Source organism: Pipra filicauda, unplaced genomic scaffold (assembly GCF_003945595.2).
Source record: "Pipra filicauda isolate LSUMZ 115617 unplaced genomic scaffold, ASM394559v2 scaffold6_size6359152_pilon, whole genome shotgun sequence".
In the NCBI taxonomy this organism is placed as follows: Eukaryota; Metazoa; Chordata; class Aves; order Passeriformes; family Pipridae; genus Pipra; species Pipra filicauda.
In genome coordinates, this window is record NW_024104865.1 from 1,032,744 (window position 1) to 1,051,503 (window position 18,760).

The 18,760-nt window shown below is 40.7% G+C and overlaps 1 protein-coding gene and 1 long non-coding RNA gene across 3 annotated transcripts in view; one reads left to right on the forward strand and one right to left on the reverse strand.

Annotated features, from left to right (window-relative positions):
- The window catches only part of RAD51B (RAD51 paralog B), a 384,808-nt gene extending 366,988 nt beyond the window's left edge, over positions 1–17,820 (forward strand). For both annotated transcript variants that reach the window (XM_027716978.2, XM_027716982.2), the window contains one exon: positions 17,611–17,820. In XM_027716978.2, the coding sequence (XP_027572779.2) occupies positions 17,611–17,762 (152 nt within the window). In that variant the 3' untranslated portion in view covers positions 17,763–17,820. The remainder of the gene's footprint in view (positions 1–17,610) is intronic.
- Positions 9,116–15,746, reverse strand: LOC113985836. The gene is made up of 3 exons (XR_003539974.2): positions 15,624–15,746; positions 10,343–10,543; positions 9,116–9,227 (listed from the first exon to the last, which is right to left on the reverse strand). It is a non-coding gene; the product is annotated as an uncharacterized LOC113985836 (long non-coding RNA).
- Positions 17,821–18,760: the final 940 nt, after the last annotated feature.

Consider the following 18,760-nt stretch of genomic DNA (forward strand, 5'->3'; position numbering starts at 1 on the left):
CTTGGATGCACAGTTCCTCTTCCCTTCCAGTTCAGGGGAGGTTCAGGTCCTAGCCTATCTGCCGTTACCTGGGAAGCTCAGCAAAGCAGACTTACAAACCAGGCCAAATGCAAACAAATTTAAAACTCCATGGCCCCTTACTAATGGGACTGTACGGTGTCAAATCTCAATAGCTCACACTTAACAGCCATGTCATTATGGAGGATGGGCACACAACTGCTGTTAAAAAGAGAGAGCTCGAGGAAAAATAATAAAAAAAAAGACAAAATGCCAAAGGCTTAGGAGACCCCTGGTTTCCTTAATGGAATTAGAGCTTCCTTTATGAATTCCAGGGTTAAATGCTGTAAATGTGATTCTCATACTCCCTCCCCTCACCAAAGAAGAAAAATCTGCTAGACACATGTTCGTAGCAGAGAGGGGGAAGATATGACGTGACTCAAGAGCCTGGAAGGCTAAGAGGAGTAGATGGGGGAGAGCTCTGCAGCCCTTGATCTTTGTAAGATTTACTGCCTTTGCCTCTTGCAAAGATTTTTTTTTTTCCTGGAAAATTCTAGCTTCTAGCAATTTAAAAAAAAAAAAAAAAAATTTGGCTGGGGCAATAAACAAGATCTTTGAAGGGGGAAGGAAGCCAAGAGAAAGTCAGGCCCATTAGTCACACAGCTGCATTTCCTGTCACAAAGGACCCCAGCTGAGTAATCACTCAAAATATGCTTGTTATTTTTTCCTATTTTATTTCAACTTTTAGTCTGCCAATATCTACTGTAAGAAAAAATTAAGACAAGAAGAAGAAAAAGTCTTTTAGCTTTGAAGGGGAAAACAATTTAGAGTCAGACACTGATTTACATTCTTTCTCCTTTTCTTTATAATTTTCATAGCCTAAAAACACTTCAGTCATATGAGAGGAATGTTGGTAGGGTACAGTGGATCTGAGACAGTCCTGGTATTTTCAGGGCATATAATTTCATCAGCAGCGTGGGTGTCAAAGTTCCTAGGCTACATTTTCAGCTGCTATCATTAATTTATTGTACAGCCTTGACAAGTCGTGTATTCATTTATCTGTAATTTATTATGAAAAGTAAAGATGATAATAGCTTCTGCACAATTGTTTTGTCAGCCTTCATTAATGGTGCTTATAAGTAATGTTGGGTCTTCTGATTAAAGTTTTTTAGAAGTAGTTTTCTAAAGGAAAATACAGTCAAGACTAAAAAGAAATAAAATTTAAAGCAGAACATTCCTATTACTAGATTCTAAAAGAACTTATGTAAAAAGACATGAAAATAGGAACAAGTGTATGAAATAGAAGGAAGAAAATCTTGGTGATGCTCTCTTTTGAGACACTCAGAGGAAGAAAAATACAGCAAACCTGTAATAGGGGACAACCCCCTTCATACTGTTGAAAGAGATTGACTATATCAGCTCCCCCTGCCTGCTTCTAGATCCTGGATTATAAGGTGCTGGCTCTGGTCAATCTGGTACTAACTTCAAAAAGAAGCCACAGATACATGACGAAAGTAAAGCTGAAAAACCTTTGCTTTCCCAGATTGCTGCAAAGAAAATACCTCTTTCATCAACAAGCACGACTCCAAAATATGAAACTCTGCCTTTTATTTACTCAAAAGTAATGAGTATGGTGACCAGGCCACCTATAAAGAAGGGCCATAAGCATGCTTCAAGGCACATAACAGTTTGTAACTTACATTCCCGACTGGGGTACCTGAGTATATGGCTGTGTGAAAATGATTGCAAAGGGATTACAAATATCTGTTTGGATTGCTGTCTAAGCAGACAGTAGATGATTGTAGTTTATGCTACATAATAACATGACTTCAAATACTACACAGAAAATGAAGCATACAGTGCTTACATTTGCATGTAAGTAACTCGTAATGTCATACAATTCTCTAATTTGCACACATTTCATACCACAGATGTGCAATGTTTTCAAACCACGATTTATGAGCAGATGTGATCTACACAGCAATATAAATCATAGCTTTCTAATGCTAGTTAAAGGGTGTAAACTCAAACAAATGTGAGATTTACACCAATTTATTTAAAGAGACACTTTGAAAGACTGTGTACATATACTTTTAAAAGCAATTCAGAATGATTGTTTATGCATATTTACACTGAATGGAAAAGTAAGAATCTTCTGAGTCTTGACTCAGATGTAAAAAATCTGCTCTAGATTACCTTTATAAATGATGTTCAGCCTTTATCTTTCCAAATGGCAGGTGAGGCAAGCTGTGCTCCTCAATGGGCACACAAGAGTATACTCCCTGGTTTGTGGTCAGAGCTAGCACTAGGTCACAGGGGCTGTCTGCTACTCTCACACAATATGACTTTCACTGCTACATGTGCCAGTCTACTGGATCCCCGCATCGTTTCACATTCTATGCAATAGCAATAGTTTTTTATGTCCCTAAAACTGTCTCTGCCACAATGATAAAGGCCGTTTCCAATGATTATTGATACCTATACAGATTTGAAATCATATACTGGTATGTATGAATGAATGGAAATTATTTGTTTGCAAGAGTAGCGTAAACTTTGTACATTTCCTTTTATGAGTGCCACCATATTTGATAGTATTTCCTATACTAGTGTTGTAGGGATGTATCAGTATAAATCACACCAGCTTCTAATGCATCAGACTGTATAATAAATAATAACCACCTATTGAATGAATTATACTGGTAATATATACTGGGCACCAACTAATATTTTTCTAATTATCTGCCTACCTGGTTATCCTAGGAATTCGTATTGCTCTGTAGCCATGGTATTTGAGTATCCTCAAACCTCTGAACCTCTGATGTACCTGTTATCTCCATGCAGGTCTGATGCATATTAGTACAATTATTCCTGTATAGGTATGTCACTAAAGTCCTAAGATGAATAACTAAGAATAACCTCAGAAGTCTGTGACCTCTTAATTCATTTGCTGGCTGTGAAGAATTACTCTCTCTCTTGCATAGATAGGAAGCTGAGTCATAAAAAACTAAATTTACGTGCCCATAAACACATAGATAGCAACAGAGATGGAATCAGAACTGATGGTGTACAGATCCTCAGTCCCTGTCTGGTTGCATTTTCTGTCTCCTGTCTTCAGTGATCATACTTGGTAAAATAGCTAGCAGTTGTTGCTCTTCACAGTGCAATGCTTCTGTGATGTGTGTGAAGTGGACTTGGCAAATATTTGTTTATCAAAAAGTTAAATTAATTGGGTAATAAGGCAGTTGCTTAGTACATTGACAACTGAATTTATCAGCCCTCCTACTAAACTGCTGCATGAATCTGGGCAATTACTTCACATGCTGCCATTTTTCTAATTTAATATAGGGATAATAACACACTTGGACATCCAGGCATAAAAATCACTGTACAATGCTGTTCTGCTTCTCAATTTAATGAGAAAAGGAAAGGAACAGGGAAAATAATACATTTTTCTATTTAGTTTAATGGAGTTTCTGTGGTACAACTCAAAGATCTCACTCTTGAAACAGAAGTGGCTGGTAAGGACATTTCAGTTTTAAGTTTTACGTTGCCAGCAGACGTTACTGCAGGGCTGTTGTGCTAGGCAGGGTGTAGCCTCTGCAGCTGTTGCTTAGGGGTTCTGCACCCCTTGCCAGTCAGCACTGGATGGAGTTCTCTGGGTCTATCTCAGAGCTGGTTTTCCTTTCCGCCAAATACAGTGTAGGACTGTGGAAATGGGTTATATGTAGCAGATGTGTAACTTCACTCTCACAGCAAAACTGACTATGAAAGAGTTAACCCAAGTAATGGCAACACTTCAGTAAAATTGAGGGAGGAGGAACTTGAGTCTCAAGTCTTAATAAAATGCAGGTGTTTTATTGTTAAGTTAAAAATGTCTTAAGACTCCAGCAAGCATTTAAAAATAAGAAAAAATGTGCTATTGAATAAGAAACTTGGAAAGGCAACAACAGGCCATGCAAGGCTTCTATAGAGAATGCAGCAGTCGCTGGCTAAGGCTAAGGGAAAACAAAACATAAATATTAGCTGAACAACACCTCTCCCAACATGCATCTGGCCTCTGAGGTATTACACCTGGGATTAACTTTTGACATTTTCCTTTGCACCACTGTGACTTTGCTGTCTTACCAGCTTCGTACAGAGTATTTATACTCATTTTTCAACCTGTCTTCTTGCTTCCAAGTCTGTTTGGGGTCTCAACAGGGTGACAGGCACTGCATTCACAGCGTACAGAAAGGTCTGCTACATTTGCACTTGCTTTTATGTCAGGGATAGGTGGGGGACACCAAACTGGTTTAGAACAAGCTAATAAAAAGAAGTTGTAAAGAAATCACTAATCACTGTTTTCTTCTCTTTCAATTCCCTCTCCTTATCCCAAGAAAGCAGAAAATTTGGGGGAGCATTTGTCAGTAAATTGCACTGTTTAGGTATCAGAGTAGATGGATTGCACTGAACTTTGACCTTTAACTTCAGGCTCCTTATGTATTTGGAGAATAAACATAGTTATGATTTACTAAAGGGAAATGCAACATGAAGAACCAGAGAAGACTGAATGTACTTATGGTTGCCCAAGGCCTAAGATTACTGCATCCCTATGGGCCTTAATTAGTGTCGTGGAGATGGGCTGGGTATTTTTGGGAAGTATGGTGAAAATAGTTAACTAATTGCTCTCCATAAAATCTCAGCCCTGGGAGAAAGTCAGGCATCCATTTTCCTGGCCTTAGTCTTGGTGATGTAAATCAACTGTCCTACTAGAGGAGAAGGACAGAAATAGTCCATGGAGTACATGATAGGATGGAAAACAAGAGTAATTTGGGTTTTGGTGCAAGAGTTTCACAACTGCAATATAGTAGGAGACAGAGAAGCAACAGTGAAGACAGTCATTCTGCCAGTCATTTTATTTAGAAGACTGACAGGTGAGATATAAACAGTACTAAGCAAAAAATGTAAATGACAAATAGAAAAGTCTAAGGCAATGAATAAAAGTTAAGCTGATGGAGCTGTGGAACTTATAAATCTCAGTACTTGCCAGCTCTCGTTTTATATGGAGCAGAGCGCTCAGGGCAGCTTGAGTAAATAATTCAGAAAATGAAACAACAAAAATCAAAACCCGCCATTATCAGAGCAGAAACCCAAAAAAGGCCAGGCTGTGTGCCCTCTTTGCGCCGTTGTTCTGCATCCTTGCTACAGTCACTGGGCTATCTGAACTGATGGGCTGGAATACAGGCATCAGACAGACATCGCAGAGATGAAGGAGGGTGAAATGTAAATCCTTCTTCACACAACCCTCAGAATAAACGTTCTTTACTCTCAGCCATCATCAAAACTAAGTGTATTTTTCAGAAGCATTTCCTGAAGATGCAGTGGAATTGCAGACTATATCTCAAGAGAGGGTCAAAAAGCAGAAATCTTCACTAAGAGTATCTCAAAAATCTGTGTAGAAATCTTTAAGTTGGCCTGAATGTGCTCAGGATCAGGCCCTTGAGGAAAGATGTCTCTATCAGCATTTGTTAGCTGCTCCCAATTTTAGATCCTCCCTGGCCTCCTTTCCTCCTTCACTTTGTAGGACTGCTTTTCATCCCACTCCTGCTCTTCTTTGCAGTTGCCAGTTCATGTTTCTAATGTCAGCAGTTCTCAATCTTCTCAGATAACCCTATTGTTGTTTGTGCCTTGCTATGTAAGGGAAACAACCCATGCTTTCTGTTCCCTTGTAAAAAGTCACTGCTGCTCAAGCTCCAGCAAATCTAGGCCAGCCCCTGCTCTGCGCAGCCTCCACTCGAATCCAGCACATCAGACTGCAAAAACTGGCAATGTCTCTGGTTTCAGGTGGGGAATAGCCACGGTCAGTGTTAGAAGCATGGATTCTTTATTATTCGTCGAACTGGCCTTTATTTTTTCTTTCTTGTCTTACAATTATATTTTCTGATGTATGTTGTCTCTGGGAGCCACTGAGAAGTAATGGACAGATTTGCAATAAAATATGTACAGCTAGGTCAGAGTGTTTTAAAATTAGTTTATATCAACTCTGAAATAATAGTGATGTCAGTCATTGAAAAACTTAAGAGAAGTACTTTATACTAGTACTAAGCATTAGCAGTAATCACTAGTGTTAGGCCTCTTGGTTATCCTTGCAGATACTGCTGACTCTTCCATATCAAGAGAAAGAAAGATTCTTCCTCTAAAGAGACTCACTACTTTACATGCTGTAAAATTGTCTTGTATTTGACTCAAAGAACTGACAAATAACCTTTGCATCCTGTTTCCTATTCCTTCATCTTTGCATGATGAAAGTTTCCCTTCCGAATTTCATTTTCTTCATGTATATTTATTTTAAATGCCTGAAATGAAAACAAATTTCTTTGCAGCTTTCTTCTATACATAAAAAATGTAGTTAACTACTTGGGAAACAAGCAAAGATCCCCATCTAAAATAATAATAATAATAATAATCATCATCATCATCATCTAATTTATCGTGGAGGGTGGCACCAAGACTGAGACTCTGTCAATGGCACAGAGAATAAAAAAGATTGATTTCAGAATATTGAAGACCAAAGCCTTTACTTTCATGCTACTCTTCCCTATAGCATTTTAGTGTATTTTAAGAAATGGTTAAGGATATTTTTAGCCTCATTCTCCAGTTTTGTAAGTGGAGTAAAGAAACTTCTCCCCTAATTTATTTTTTATTTCTTCTAGCCTAATCTAAAAGGTTTTAGCATTTCACAGGTGATCTGTAGCTTTTTAATGGGAGTGAAATTCCTGAAGCGTTTACAGGCAGAGCAGTAGAACCTGATTGCCTTCATTTCAAGGCTTAGAAATAGACTTAAAGGGCAATGGTGCAGACACCTCCACCCAAGCCAGGGCTCAGAAGGGATAGGTACAAGTGAGTACAAAACTGTTTGCTTTCCCTCGCTTTACTGTGGGATACTCACAAACATTTAATTAAAGCTATTGTATGGATGCTTAACTTGGAGATATCTGTAGTTCCTTGAAGCCGTTACACAGGAGCACCAGAGAAAATACAAGGGAGTCACTGAAGGAAAATACAAATGAATTAGAAAAGCATAGCAACCAAAGAATACATTTCCCATAATACAACAGTCAAAGGTCATGAGATCACAGATGCTCAGTTGCTCATGCATATCATCTATTCTCTCCACTTGCATGCTTGCTCCAAGAGGGCAAAGATTTAATGAGGATGTGGCTAGCTTTAGCAGTTCTCACCCTTCCTCACACCCTGCATCTCAAAGAGCATTGAAAGCCTCTTTGAAGTTGGAATAGACAGACATTGAACTGTCCCAGTGCACACATACAATCTGGGGTTTTCTCATCAGGTACAAAAATACAAGGTGACTGTTTTCTTCCGGCTGTCCTGGATGTGAACAAAGCTGGCGAATCAAAGACTTATTGAATTGAGGAGTGGAAAGGAGTTTCTCCATTGCATCTGTCTTTTCAACCTGCAGTAGCCCTTCTCAGTCTCACCGTTTCTATTAGTCGGTTCATTTTTCCCAGCTCCTTAAGAAGAAATCCTGTTCGGACAAAACAGCACACTATTTACAGGAAGCTTGGCAAGGTCAAAAAGTGACTGTAAAACCGATCTCTTTTTAAAAAACACATACAGGATCTACTCTGATGTAGATACTATTAGGACTCAGCAATCTCTGATTTGCTATCTAGGCCTTGAAGGTGGTTTCAGAGTCAGATTTGTTAAACTTGGTAACATTGTAAGTGTTATCACTTGTCATTAGCAGAGCTACCTCAGTTGCTCCAAGTCCCACTTAATCTATGCAGCTCATTACCCACAGCTTCTGACCTACTTAGTCACTTCCTGTCTTTATTTTAACCTTAGAGCCTCTTTTCTATGTTGGCCTGTGACTGCCATTTAATCTTAATCAAACTTCCTTGGACTTCCATGACTGTCAAGTACAGCTTCTCTCACCATAATGCCCACCATTCTGAGTGTAAGAAAACTGATTTACAGCCAACAGTCTGCTGCTTCTCTTATGCTCTATGTTCATCTTTGCTTTGTTTTTCTTCCTGTGTTAGTCACTCCTTCCCTCTTTTCTGACACATTGTGCTATGCTTTCTGTTTCCCTCAGTCTGTCAGTGGCTGAGATGCTGCCCTGCACACCTTTACTGGAGAGATCTGTGCCCAGCTACCGTATGCAGATTCAGAAAAAGCTGAAGAAGAAATTGAGTTGGCCAAAGGTTGCTACAGAAAGTCAACTTGTTTAATACACCCTTGCTTCTGACTAGAAATTACGACCTACTCTGTTCCTTTATGCCTTGCTTAAGAGCTACTTATGCAAAACACAGATGTTTCGTCTACACCTCCCCAACCTAGCATCTTCCCTGCTACTTCAGGGCAGTTGTTAACTGTACAGAACTGTGAGGTGGGTACCAGCTTAAGAACTTTCCTAGTTCTCACTGGCTCACTCATGCTGCAGTAATATGCCTTTGAAATAGACTTCTTCAGCCAGTTTCCCTCCACGACCAGAATCCAATTTAAAGATGTTAATCCAGTACCATGGTGACTTTTGTCTGACAGGGGCACTTCTGAGCTGGTGACGTCTGTTGTTTTTCAAGATTCTTTCACTAGCACAGAGAAGTTCAAAGATGTGGCCCAATGCACTTTGAATGTCAGATACAAAACATTTGATGGCAATGGCATCTCTGTGTAACACATAGGAGAGATTTGTTCAGTCTCCTCCCACATGTATTCTCTCTCCTGACTTTTTTCAGTATACCCAGTTCTGCTATTCTCTCCTCCTCCTAATTCTGTGCTCGTCAGCTTTTGGGTTTTGTTGTTATTAACATATGGAGGTTATATGATCCATCACTGAGTGCAGCCTTGTTCTCTTAATAAGCAGAAAATACCATACATTTTGGAAGGAGGTATTAGCTACAGGCTGTTCTCATTAAGACTCTCCTTCAACTTAGCTTAAATTTATTTTTGAACTGCAGTCACTATGCATTGCAAGTTGAAAACAACCACTTGAGCGCTTTCCAGCGAGGCTTTGAAAGGCCCTGATACTAGGCATGGAGGAGAGATAAGCAGCACATTGAAGCTGTAGTATCACTTTAGTATCAAGGGCAAGGAGTGAATGGAAACATACCCTCCTTCTGGCACTGCCTGGCTCAGGACGAAGGGAGAGGAACAAACAGAGCAGCTTTGGTTCACAGGCACTGCGGGAGCCAGCAGCCTCTCAGCTGATGACAGATTAGACTCAGGGCCTGGTTAGTGGGAAGACTGTGATTAGACCTCAGCAACATCTGTCTCTAGCAGTAAAAGAATCACTGCTGCAGGCTGCTATTTTGTCAGCAAACTGTAATTATACCAGGAACCTCATTCCTGCTGTTTTTCTCAACAACTTAAGAGAAAAAAAAATGTGGGTGAGAGTGCAGGGAAGCAGAAACTGTGAAAGGAGCAGGAAGGAGACACCTGTTTATTTTTGTTCAGCTCATTCCAATTATTTTCTCAGTTTCTTAGATGTATGAATCACAGTATGAATCACAGACTGGTTTTTCCCAAAGGTCAATGCCAAGGTTTAGCTCTCTGAAGGTGTCCTGTCATTCATCTGAAGCTGATAGCACACATCCTCTCTGTGCACTTATGCCCCATGGCATCTTAGAGGAGTGTGGTGGTGCTTGCAGAAGGTGTCACATCAACCTCTCCCTGGCAGTGTCCCCTCTCTCCTTCCATGGGAGTGGCAGTACAGAGTGCCAGACTCTGATCACAGCTGTTCTCAGGACATTCCCAGGAAGGTATGGCCTGGGCAGAAGTGTGGGATATTGGAGACTGCTCAGGGAGAATTTGAACCTTCCTCCCAAAGGCTCTGTCTAGACTAGGATTTAGGAATTTGAACTTCAAAAATGTTAGGTTGTATATAGTAACTCTCTGTTTTAAAAGATATAGAAAAGGCAGCATAAGTTTGAACTTACAATAACACCTGGTAAGTTTGGCCAAAATAACAACGTCAAAAAAGATCAGGATTTCTTTGCAAGATTTCTCTGCCAGAAAAAACTTTTTGTTTTTGCAGTTGTAACTACATAAAAGCCAGTTGGCCATTAGTGTTTTCTTTGCTCAGAATATAAGAAATAGATATTTCTCCTCCTCTCCTAGAATTAAAATCTAAGAACGGAGTTTGCCAATATAGCTTTACCATCCAATACTTAAAATGTAGACAAGGTCAAAATTATTAAACAAGTCTACGTACTTCTTTCTTAACTTTCCTCAGATCATTAATGTGACTGTTTAGTATACTTTGAAGGCAAGAGTGTCTTGTGTATGCTACATAATTTTATATCAACACCATACTCATCTAGAAGAAAGCAGAATTGTTCCTTACCAGCATGTCTGCCCTCCATCCCACAGCACATCTGGCAGCAGAGCCAGGGATGAAAGTGTGGCAGCAGGAACTCGACCCTTGGGTCTGAAGGCACAGGGACGCTGCCTGTTGGCAAACATAATTCTATCTCCAGAGCCAAGTCTCTGCAGATACTGGTGGGAAAGACACACATCTGGAGTTGTCTAGAATTGGCATAAATTGCTGTGGACAAAGAGGAGAGAAAGGAAGGGTTAGAAGGAAAGTGGAAAGAATGCCTCTTGCACATTCCACTTTCTTTTCCATCTGCTTGTGTGATGTTGCTGTGAGCTATTAAACATCTGCAGTACTCTGTCCCAGACGGGACTGTGTTTCAGTAGAGATGGAGAATGATCTCTGCAGCTTAGTGCTTTGGGAGTCCCCTTGAATAGAAGGGGCAATAGGAGTAATGTTCCTCTGATTAACTATTATGCTAAACACATTTGGGAACCCAACATTTGTGGTAGTAGCCAAGATGCTGTTCTGGCTCCTCAGACCTGAAGCCCCTGACAGGCAGTGGGTACTGCTGGGTGCTTCTGACTCACCCCTGTCAAAGTAGGTGAGTCCCCTCTTGTCTTTCGCCTTCCAAGCAGAACCTCCCAACTCTCCTGAACTGGTTCCAAAATTCAAGGAGAGCAGATTACTCAAGCAAAAGGTGTTTGCAGACTTTGAGACTTTGCAGCTTGGGGAGATAAAGATAGTGAGGGAGGACCAGGAGAAAGCAGAGTAGGTGTACAGTGACTGCCAAGGCCTGTGCAGAAGAGCATTTTTTTTGCATCCATTCAGACGCTCAGCAATTTCCTGCATTTTTCCTGCAATCAGCATGCTCCACCTGCTTTTACTTAACCATTTCCTGTTTATGGCTTCCAAAAACTTTCTGGTGAAGTCACTAATCTGCCATAAGATCAGTCTTTATAGTCTCTTTTGGGCAAGCTTCACTCACTTTTTTTCTCTCTCCTCAGTACACAGACCTTTCAGACTAAGGAGCTGTGTGCTGTGTGTACATGTCTGCATGCATGTGTGTGTGAATGCAGTCAATTGTTGTGTCACGAAACTATGTGCTTCCTCAACATATGCCCTTTTTTAGTTCTAATGCTTGCTGCTTTTTGCAAATTTGAGCAAAGAAACAAGCAGTAGCACTGAGGGCTGGGGCCCCTTTCTGTAGAACAGAGGGCTCCAGATATTTAGAGGAAGTATTCTTCCCGTTATTTTCAAGCATCTAAGAGCTCTTCCACAAATGAAGAATTTGTTCTCTGGATAGCTTGCCCAAGCTTCAAATTATTTCCTAGCTTTGAAAACAGTGATGCAATTTCTTCTAGTCTGCTGTTCAGATTCTCAGATGTGAAAGGCAAAGTGTGAGGAGCAGGAAAGATCAACTAAAGAAAAATAAATCTCTTCCTTACAGTGTAGATGGCTCCCACAAGTCCCCATCACACACTTAGTCATATGTCCTGTAGGAATCACTGGAAAAGCCTGCATACTTCAAGTCTGCTCTCCTTAGCCATCCTATAGATAACACTACAGCTGCTACTAAAATAAAATCTATTTGTCACTGCTTTTTCTGTTTTTATTTCTCTTCTGGAGCAGTGAAAATAGATTCTTAAGTGTCCTCTCCGATTCTCATGCTCTTGCACAGTGCTGCAATGTTTGGGTTGTGGTGAACACTGCAGGGGAATGTTCCCTTCTTAAAATAAATCATGGAAACATTTCTGTTGGAATCAGGGCTTGTAGGAGTTTATTTTTGTTTAATAAGAAGAATGTCGGGCCAACTCTGACACTATATCCCTTTAAAGGGAACAGGCTTCTGATGCATGTCAGCATATATATATTGACGTGTGTGTGTGTGTGTGTGTATGCACACACACCAGTATACATACCATTTACACTGGTATAACTGAGCACTGAAATAATCCTATAAGAATGCTGGACGTGCTGGCCCTTTCAGCACACAGATCTGCAAATTCCTTAACTATCTCTACTCATGTTAGTGTACATCAGGTTGCTTACTCTGCTGACTTAGGTGTGGAAGGGGTAGGTCTCTAAGCATGCACTGGCACTGCTGCTGAGCCGTTTCACCCTTTGGTAATGAGGTTGATGAGCTCACACTCTCAGATATTTCTGAATATTTTAACAAAAACACTAAACCCACACTTCCCGTTTTAACTGTAACATAAACATGTACAGGTAGCACTTCTGTATGGGGTAGGAGATATGGTCTGGGCATCACTGATGTCCGGGCAGCTGTCTGCTGTCAGCATAGCACAACCCCACTGGGATCAGAGCTTGCTGAAGTATCCTTCAAGCTGTCTATGAGCAGCTTTTGAACTTTCATCAGGAAAAGGAAGCAGTTGTTTTCTACACAGAAGTGTCTTTCAGATTGGTGCAAGTATGTAAAATGATTACTTTGGTTCCCATCCAGCCCAATTCATTCAATATTTTTTGTCAGGGTACTTGTCATCAGTGGCATTTACCCAGGGTGAGTCACACCTACCCAGGCAAAGATTTGAGAGAGCCCTCAAATCTTTCTCATTTTCATTTTACAGGGTACAGCCCTGGTAAATTCATGACTGTATTGGACCACACAGCACTTTATAGAGCAGCTCCTTTTCTTCTAACCAGATTTCAGCCCTAAGAGGCAACTACTTCCAAAAAAGATTCTCTGGTCCAGTGCCTGTCTTTGTTTTCCGAATGTTTTTCACCACTCTGCTTTCTGGTTACACTGCAAATTTAGGTCCACTCAAGGTATTTTTGCCTCCCCCCTCTGCCCCAAAAATGAAGGAAAGCTGAACTGTATGAAAATGTAGTGAGAACTGAGACCCTCAAGGAAAATGACAAGAGGTGTAGAGGACCTTGCAAGACACTTTCCAGGAAATGGGTGGAAGGTTCATCACATGAGTCACTGAAACCTTAGATGACTAAATTCTTGAGGAATAAACTGTCAGGAATATGATACTGGTCAGGACAGTGCAGGGGGAGAAGAAAACTTCTTAAATAGCTGTTGTTTGGTTTTTTGTCCATGATTCATTCCTGAGGAAATTGCTGCATCTCTGGCCAGGAACAGGGCAGCATGCAGGCAGTGCCAGCCCTCCTCTGCAGAGGCAGCAGGCAAAGCGTGCTGGGGTGCACAGCGCTGCTGCTCCAGGCACAGCACCCCTGCCCAAGGGGCTGAGAGGGGATCAGGAGCGCTCCATGGCTGTCCTGCCCAGGTGAATAGAGTAAGACAGGATCACTAGTGCTCATATACCAACTGAACCAATTAACGTCATATTTTTGTATACTAGCAGGTATGAAACCAAGAGGAAATGAAGGTTTTAAAACTCTAATTCTAGCTTCTTTCAAAAAGTTTTCTTGCTCTACCTGCTCCAACCAGTTAACCAAGTTCTAGCAATAAAACTGGCCCAAAGGTAATAAGATTTTAAGCTAGTAACAGCAGAAGCAGTCAGACACCCTCCACAGCTACCTGCAGAGGAGCTGAACCAGCATTAGCAGCAGTGGGAAATGTTTGCAGTAGTATCTTGAGTGTGAAGAAACCCCAGTGTTCCAGCATGCCACTGCCAGTTCCCATTTTGAGAAGTTTGACCCAAGCATTTACCATTTCAGCATCAGTTCTGTGTCTCATAATACTGTTTACGTAACGATTGCTCATTTGGTTCCCATTAAAATCATGGCATTTCTTCTGCAAACCACTGCTCGTAAAAATCTAGCCACCCAGTTTCTCTTTAGATTGTAATACAGGAAATAAATAGTAGGATGCACACTGTAATTCTCAGAGAATGGGGGGCTTTTTTTCCCCTGTTGGACATATAAAGTTCAGACATTGGAAGTACGGATGTGAAAGATCTGTTAAGGATTGGTGAATCCATCTCCTGCAAAAACAGTGTAGTTACTCCCTGGCGGATGTTCCTCAGGTATTATATTGATAAAAAGAGAGTCTACAGCTCTCCATAGTCAAAGCATCAAGAATCCTCTTAAAATTGGAGAAGTGGTAAGTGAAGTTCTCTCAGGCCATCCCAGGGCTGCTATACTTTGAGGCAGTGCAGAATGACTCCTTGTATTATATATACCAGCACTTTGAAGAACTCAGTTTCAAATGTCTCAAACAATGGGGGTTTCACGGCTTCCTGTGGGAGCCTGCTCTGCAGCCTAACTCATTTTACCATCTGGAGCATTTTCCTGAGTGTCTGCTCACTTAAAACTTTCTTTTAATTGTATACCCACTATTTCTTTTTAAAAGGTGACTTATCAAAAGTTTCTGTTGTGTGAAATTCACGTAAGGTCATGCTTTTTTTATTTTTTATGAGGATCAAGAAAACCTTGAAAGATTGATGGCTTCTTCTCTTTGCTTTTTCTTCCTCAGAAATAATAATAAGTAATTAATAATGTATTACTGCTTTTCTAGCTATTCATCTCAACGATTTACAAGGAAGGTCAGCATTGTTGTACTCTTTTTACAGATGGGAAAAATTGAAGCACAGGGCAGGAAACAACTTGCCCAAGATCATTCAATGAGTCTATGGCAAGACTTGGATTTTTAAGCAGGTCTCCACAGTACTGCCCTACTTTTTTTCTACTCTTTTTTTTTTTTCTTTTTTTGGCCCAGTCTCATTCCCTTTGGCTTTGTTGGAGTACCTAGGAAGGACAAACTTTCCATGAACTTTATTCAGAATTGTAATATTGTAACTGAAAGGTCAGCTTGTTGAATATTTAACAGTTGCTATCTTTCCAGTGTGTTGGTCAAGCATCCTAATTAAGTAGTGATAAATAAAACCAACAAAGCATTTTAACAGACTGATTCAGTCCCCAGGGCCTCCAAGCTGAATTTCCTTCAGCTAGCCTGTATTTTCCAAGTTGCAGATTGCCCAGCTTGAACGCAGTATATATCAAGCACACTTTATCAGTGCACTGCAGAGAGATTTCCTTCCTTCTCAATGCCACCATGCTTACTTCACATGTTGTATTTCCCTTAGCTGCGGGTTTTGGTAAGCGCGTTTCTCAGAATCTGGGTAGTTGCTGAATTATAAATCTTCCAATTTGGAATAATAACACCACAATGTGTACAGCATGATATACTGGGTAGGGAGCCGAGCCCTGAGCAGGCTTACCTGGATATCAGAAGCAGTCTGGCCTTAGCAGCACAGAGCTCTCCTTGAGTTTCTAGCAGACAGGGTGTTTCTCCTACCTGCCTGTCCAGCCTGCCATTTCAGTGACTATCTTTAGTGGGACAGGATATGCTTAAGCACATGGTAAGACAAGTGTTGTTACTCACCTCCACGTGGAAAGGTGAAGGCAGTCACATCTGTGTGCTGGCAGTCTGGTCTGCAGGGGACTTGTAACTACCTCACACTGATCAGAGACTAAACTGATAGTGCCCATCACATGCAAGGTGTAGCACTCTGTATGGATTGAGAAATGAGAAATTAGTGCTATGGGTAGGCCAGAGTTATATCTGAGGGGATAGCACACAGATCTTCTTGGCTTCCAACCATTCGCAAAGTATGCCAGAAGCGAAGTCCTTACCCTCTGAGTTATTCCCCTACTACTCTTTCAGGCCTCCTTCATTCCAGGTATCATCCAACCAGCATCTGAGGATTTACCAAAAGCTACAGAACTGCTTTTAGGTCACTAAGTACATTGTCTTTGCTTTCAAATTGAGTTTGAGAAATTACCATCAGTGTCAAGCTTATGTCTCCTGGCCATGTGAATAGAGGAAGCTAAGAAGTAACAGTAGATTACATAAAGCAGGGAAATCCCCCTCAAACTTCTCCCAGACTACCTGGAACTGAAGCTGATTTGCATACATACAGTACAAATAACTTTGCAATGGCTTCTAGCCCCATGTGTTCATCTGTAATCCTTGAGGCCAGTTCCACCAGTTGAATCACTCAGAGAAGATAAAAAGGTTGAATCAGAGCTTGTATAGAAATCTAAGCAGTTTTATATAGCATCAACCAACTTCACATGAGGATACAACTGGGCGATGCTATTCCACACAAAATCAATGGGAACTGTTCAATACCTGTTAGTGACTAGTAGTTATTCTAGAAAAACAGTGCAGAAAAAAACTGCCACCTATGTTATGCTTTTTAATTTGTGAGAATGACTAGTAGTTATTCTAGAAAAACAGTGCAGAAAAAAACTGCCAGTTATGCTTTTTAATCATACTTCCACTAAAAGTGCAACTAAACTTCCTATATAAACCCTGTTTGGTGGAAAATGGACCTTACTGTAAACCAGAAAAAAAGCTATAGTACTCTTGTAGTTGAAAACTATGGTCAGCTGCTTTACAAAATCTGAGACTCATTTGGCCAGGAATTCCTGGGTGATGCTGTTCAAAAAGCAGTGGTGTTAAACAGACTTCCAGAACTCCTGTGATTTTTTTAAACATCATGGTTTAACAGAAACAAGCAAGTGAGCAGAGGAGGAGGAAGACTGAGACACATCTTCCTTTGACAACTTATGTAGTAAGCCTTGTGTTTCTTTTACAATATCACCTCTGTTAATATTAATAACGTCATGGCCTGTTGCCATGAAATACCCTGATTTTCACTCTCCTCCTTTCAGCTTTATTGACTTTCTTCAAAGCCTTGCTACAGAACAATAGGAATCAGCCCAGGTATGAACTGGCTGTTCTGCAGAGTCCTTCAGGTACCTGAGGGGTCTGTGTGCTACAGTGGACCTTGTCTCACTGGGTCATCTGTAGAGACTGAAAAATAAGTACATATTTGAATAGGCCTGGGATGCCTTGCAATGCAGTTAATAGCAGCAAACATGAGGACATGACATGATCTGACTGATGATTAGTAGCTTGGATATTTGGTCCTGATAACTGTGTGTGTTTCTTCAGTTTGTGTTCCTTTCATCAACTTGCAGGTTGATCAGGAGGGCTTTCACTTTTTTTATTATTTCCTCTCACAAACAGCAGTCCATTTATTACATATGGTGTCTAATCACAGTAATATGATAATATCTTGTATTCACGTAGAGAGCTTCATCCCAAAGCACTCAGCCTGACATGGACATAGGACTAAGATTAGAAGAGGAGCAGCTCATACTGGTTAGGAAGCAGGCTCTGCTTTCAGCCTAGGTATTAATAAAGCATAAGGAGTGGAGCCATAATATTTCCTCTGAATCCAAAGAAATTTGCTATTAGTTGTAAAATATATTGGTATAAGCTGTGCACTGTTTAACTCTAGAAAATGTATTTGAACTGTAAATATTGGGGTTGAGGTGTCTGTCTTTATTGTGTGTTTCAGACGGAAAGGATCAAACAAATTTAATTTGGGAAGGAACCAATCCTGCCCTGCAGCCCATACGAGTGAGGAACACTGCCTTGAAAGATACTTTACTTAGTGCTACTTTACCTAGCACTACTGGAGAGACTTCAAGCAATACATCCGATCTATAGAAAGACCAATGGAAACTCCCCAAAGAAAAGAATAAATGACGACATTGTTTTTCAAAAATCTGTTGTAGCATTCTTCTTCTTTTGTCTCTTTGAAGACTAACTTTAAAACCAAATACTGTTCTTTGTATGTATGGGGCCGCACTTTGCTCTGAACTTATGAAAAACCTGTATTTTGTTCAAGTTGATTTAAGTGACTTAATAATAAAAGCCTCTGGACAACACACATGCTACTGAAGGAGGATAGGCCACACGTCCCTTCCTCATTCACCTCATCAGTTTGGAGAAACCAGTAGTTAAGCACATGAGTGTCCACAGCTCATAACATAGTGAAATGTACATTTCTTTTCTTTAAGAGAATGATAAACCCGCTCATTGGTGTGATTAAGAAATGATAGCACAGAGAGCACTTATTCCTGTAACTCACTTGAAAATCACCTGAGAATGATGAAAGAGTTGCTAATAGCTGGGCTCTGACAGTTCAGAATGGAAGGAGAACAGGTAGCAATCTGAATGGTAGGAAGATCACTGTGTATTACAGCTGCTTACCTTCCTCTGTCTTCAAAGCACTTTTAAAGTATTCACACCATGACTGCAAACCACAAAACTATTTACTCACTTTACAGACTTAGAGAAAGTATGAGTTGCTCAAGGCCATTGAAGGCATCACTGGCTGTACTGTGACCAGGATCAGGCTGTTCCCAGCTCTCAAGCCTAAGGAAAAGCCATGGGTTCAGTTAGTGCCAACTGCCAATGCACAAGTGCCATTGGCCCGAGAGGTTGGTTCTGTCCTCTGCTGTCACAGGGAAAGCCTCCCTGAGCAACTGCTTGAAAAGCAGAGTAACCTGTACAGAATGAAATAATACCTGTCCTTGTGTACAGTTGCATGGATTATTTCAATAGCTAATAGCCATCCCCCCTGCCAGGATGTCTGTTGAGTTCACTTAGTCCATGACTGTGAGTTCTATCCATCCTAGATGTCTTCCAGGTCAGGAAGACTG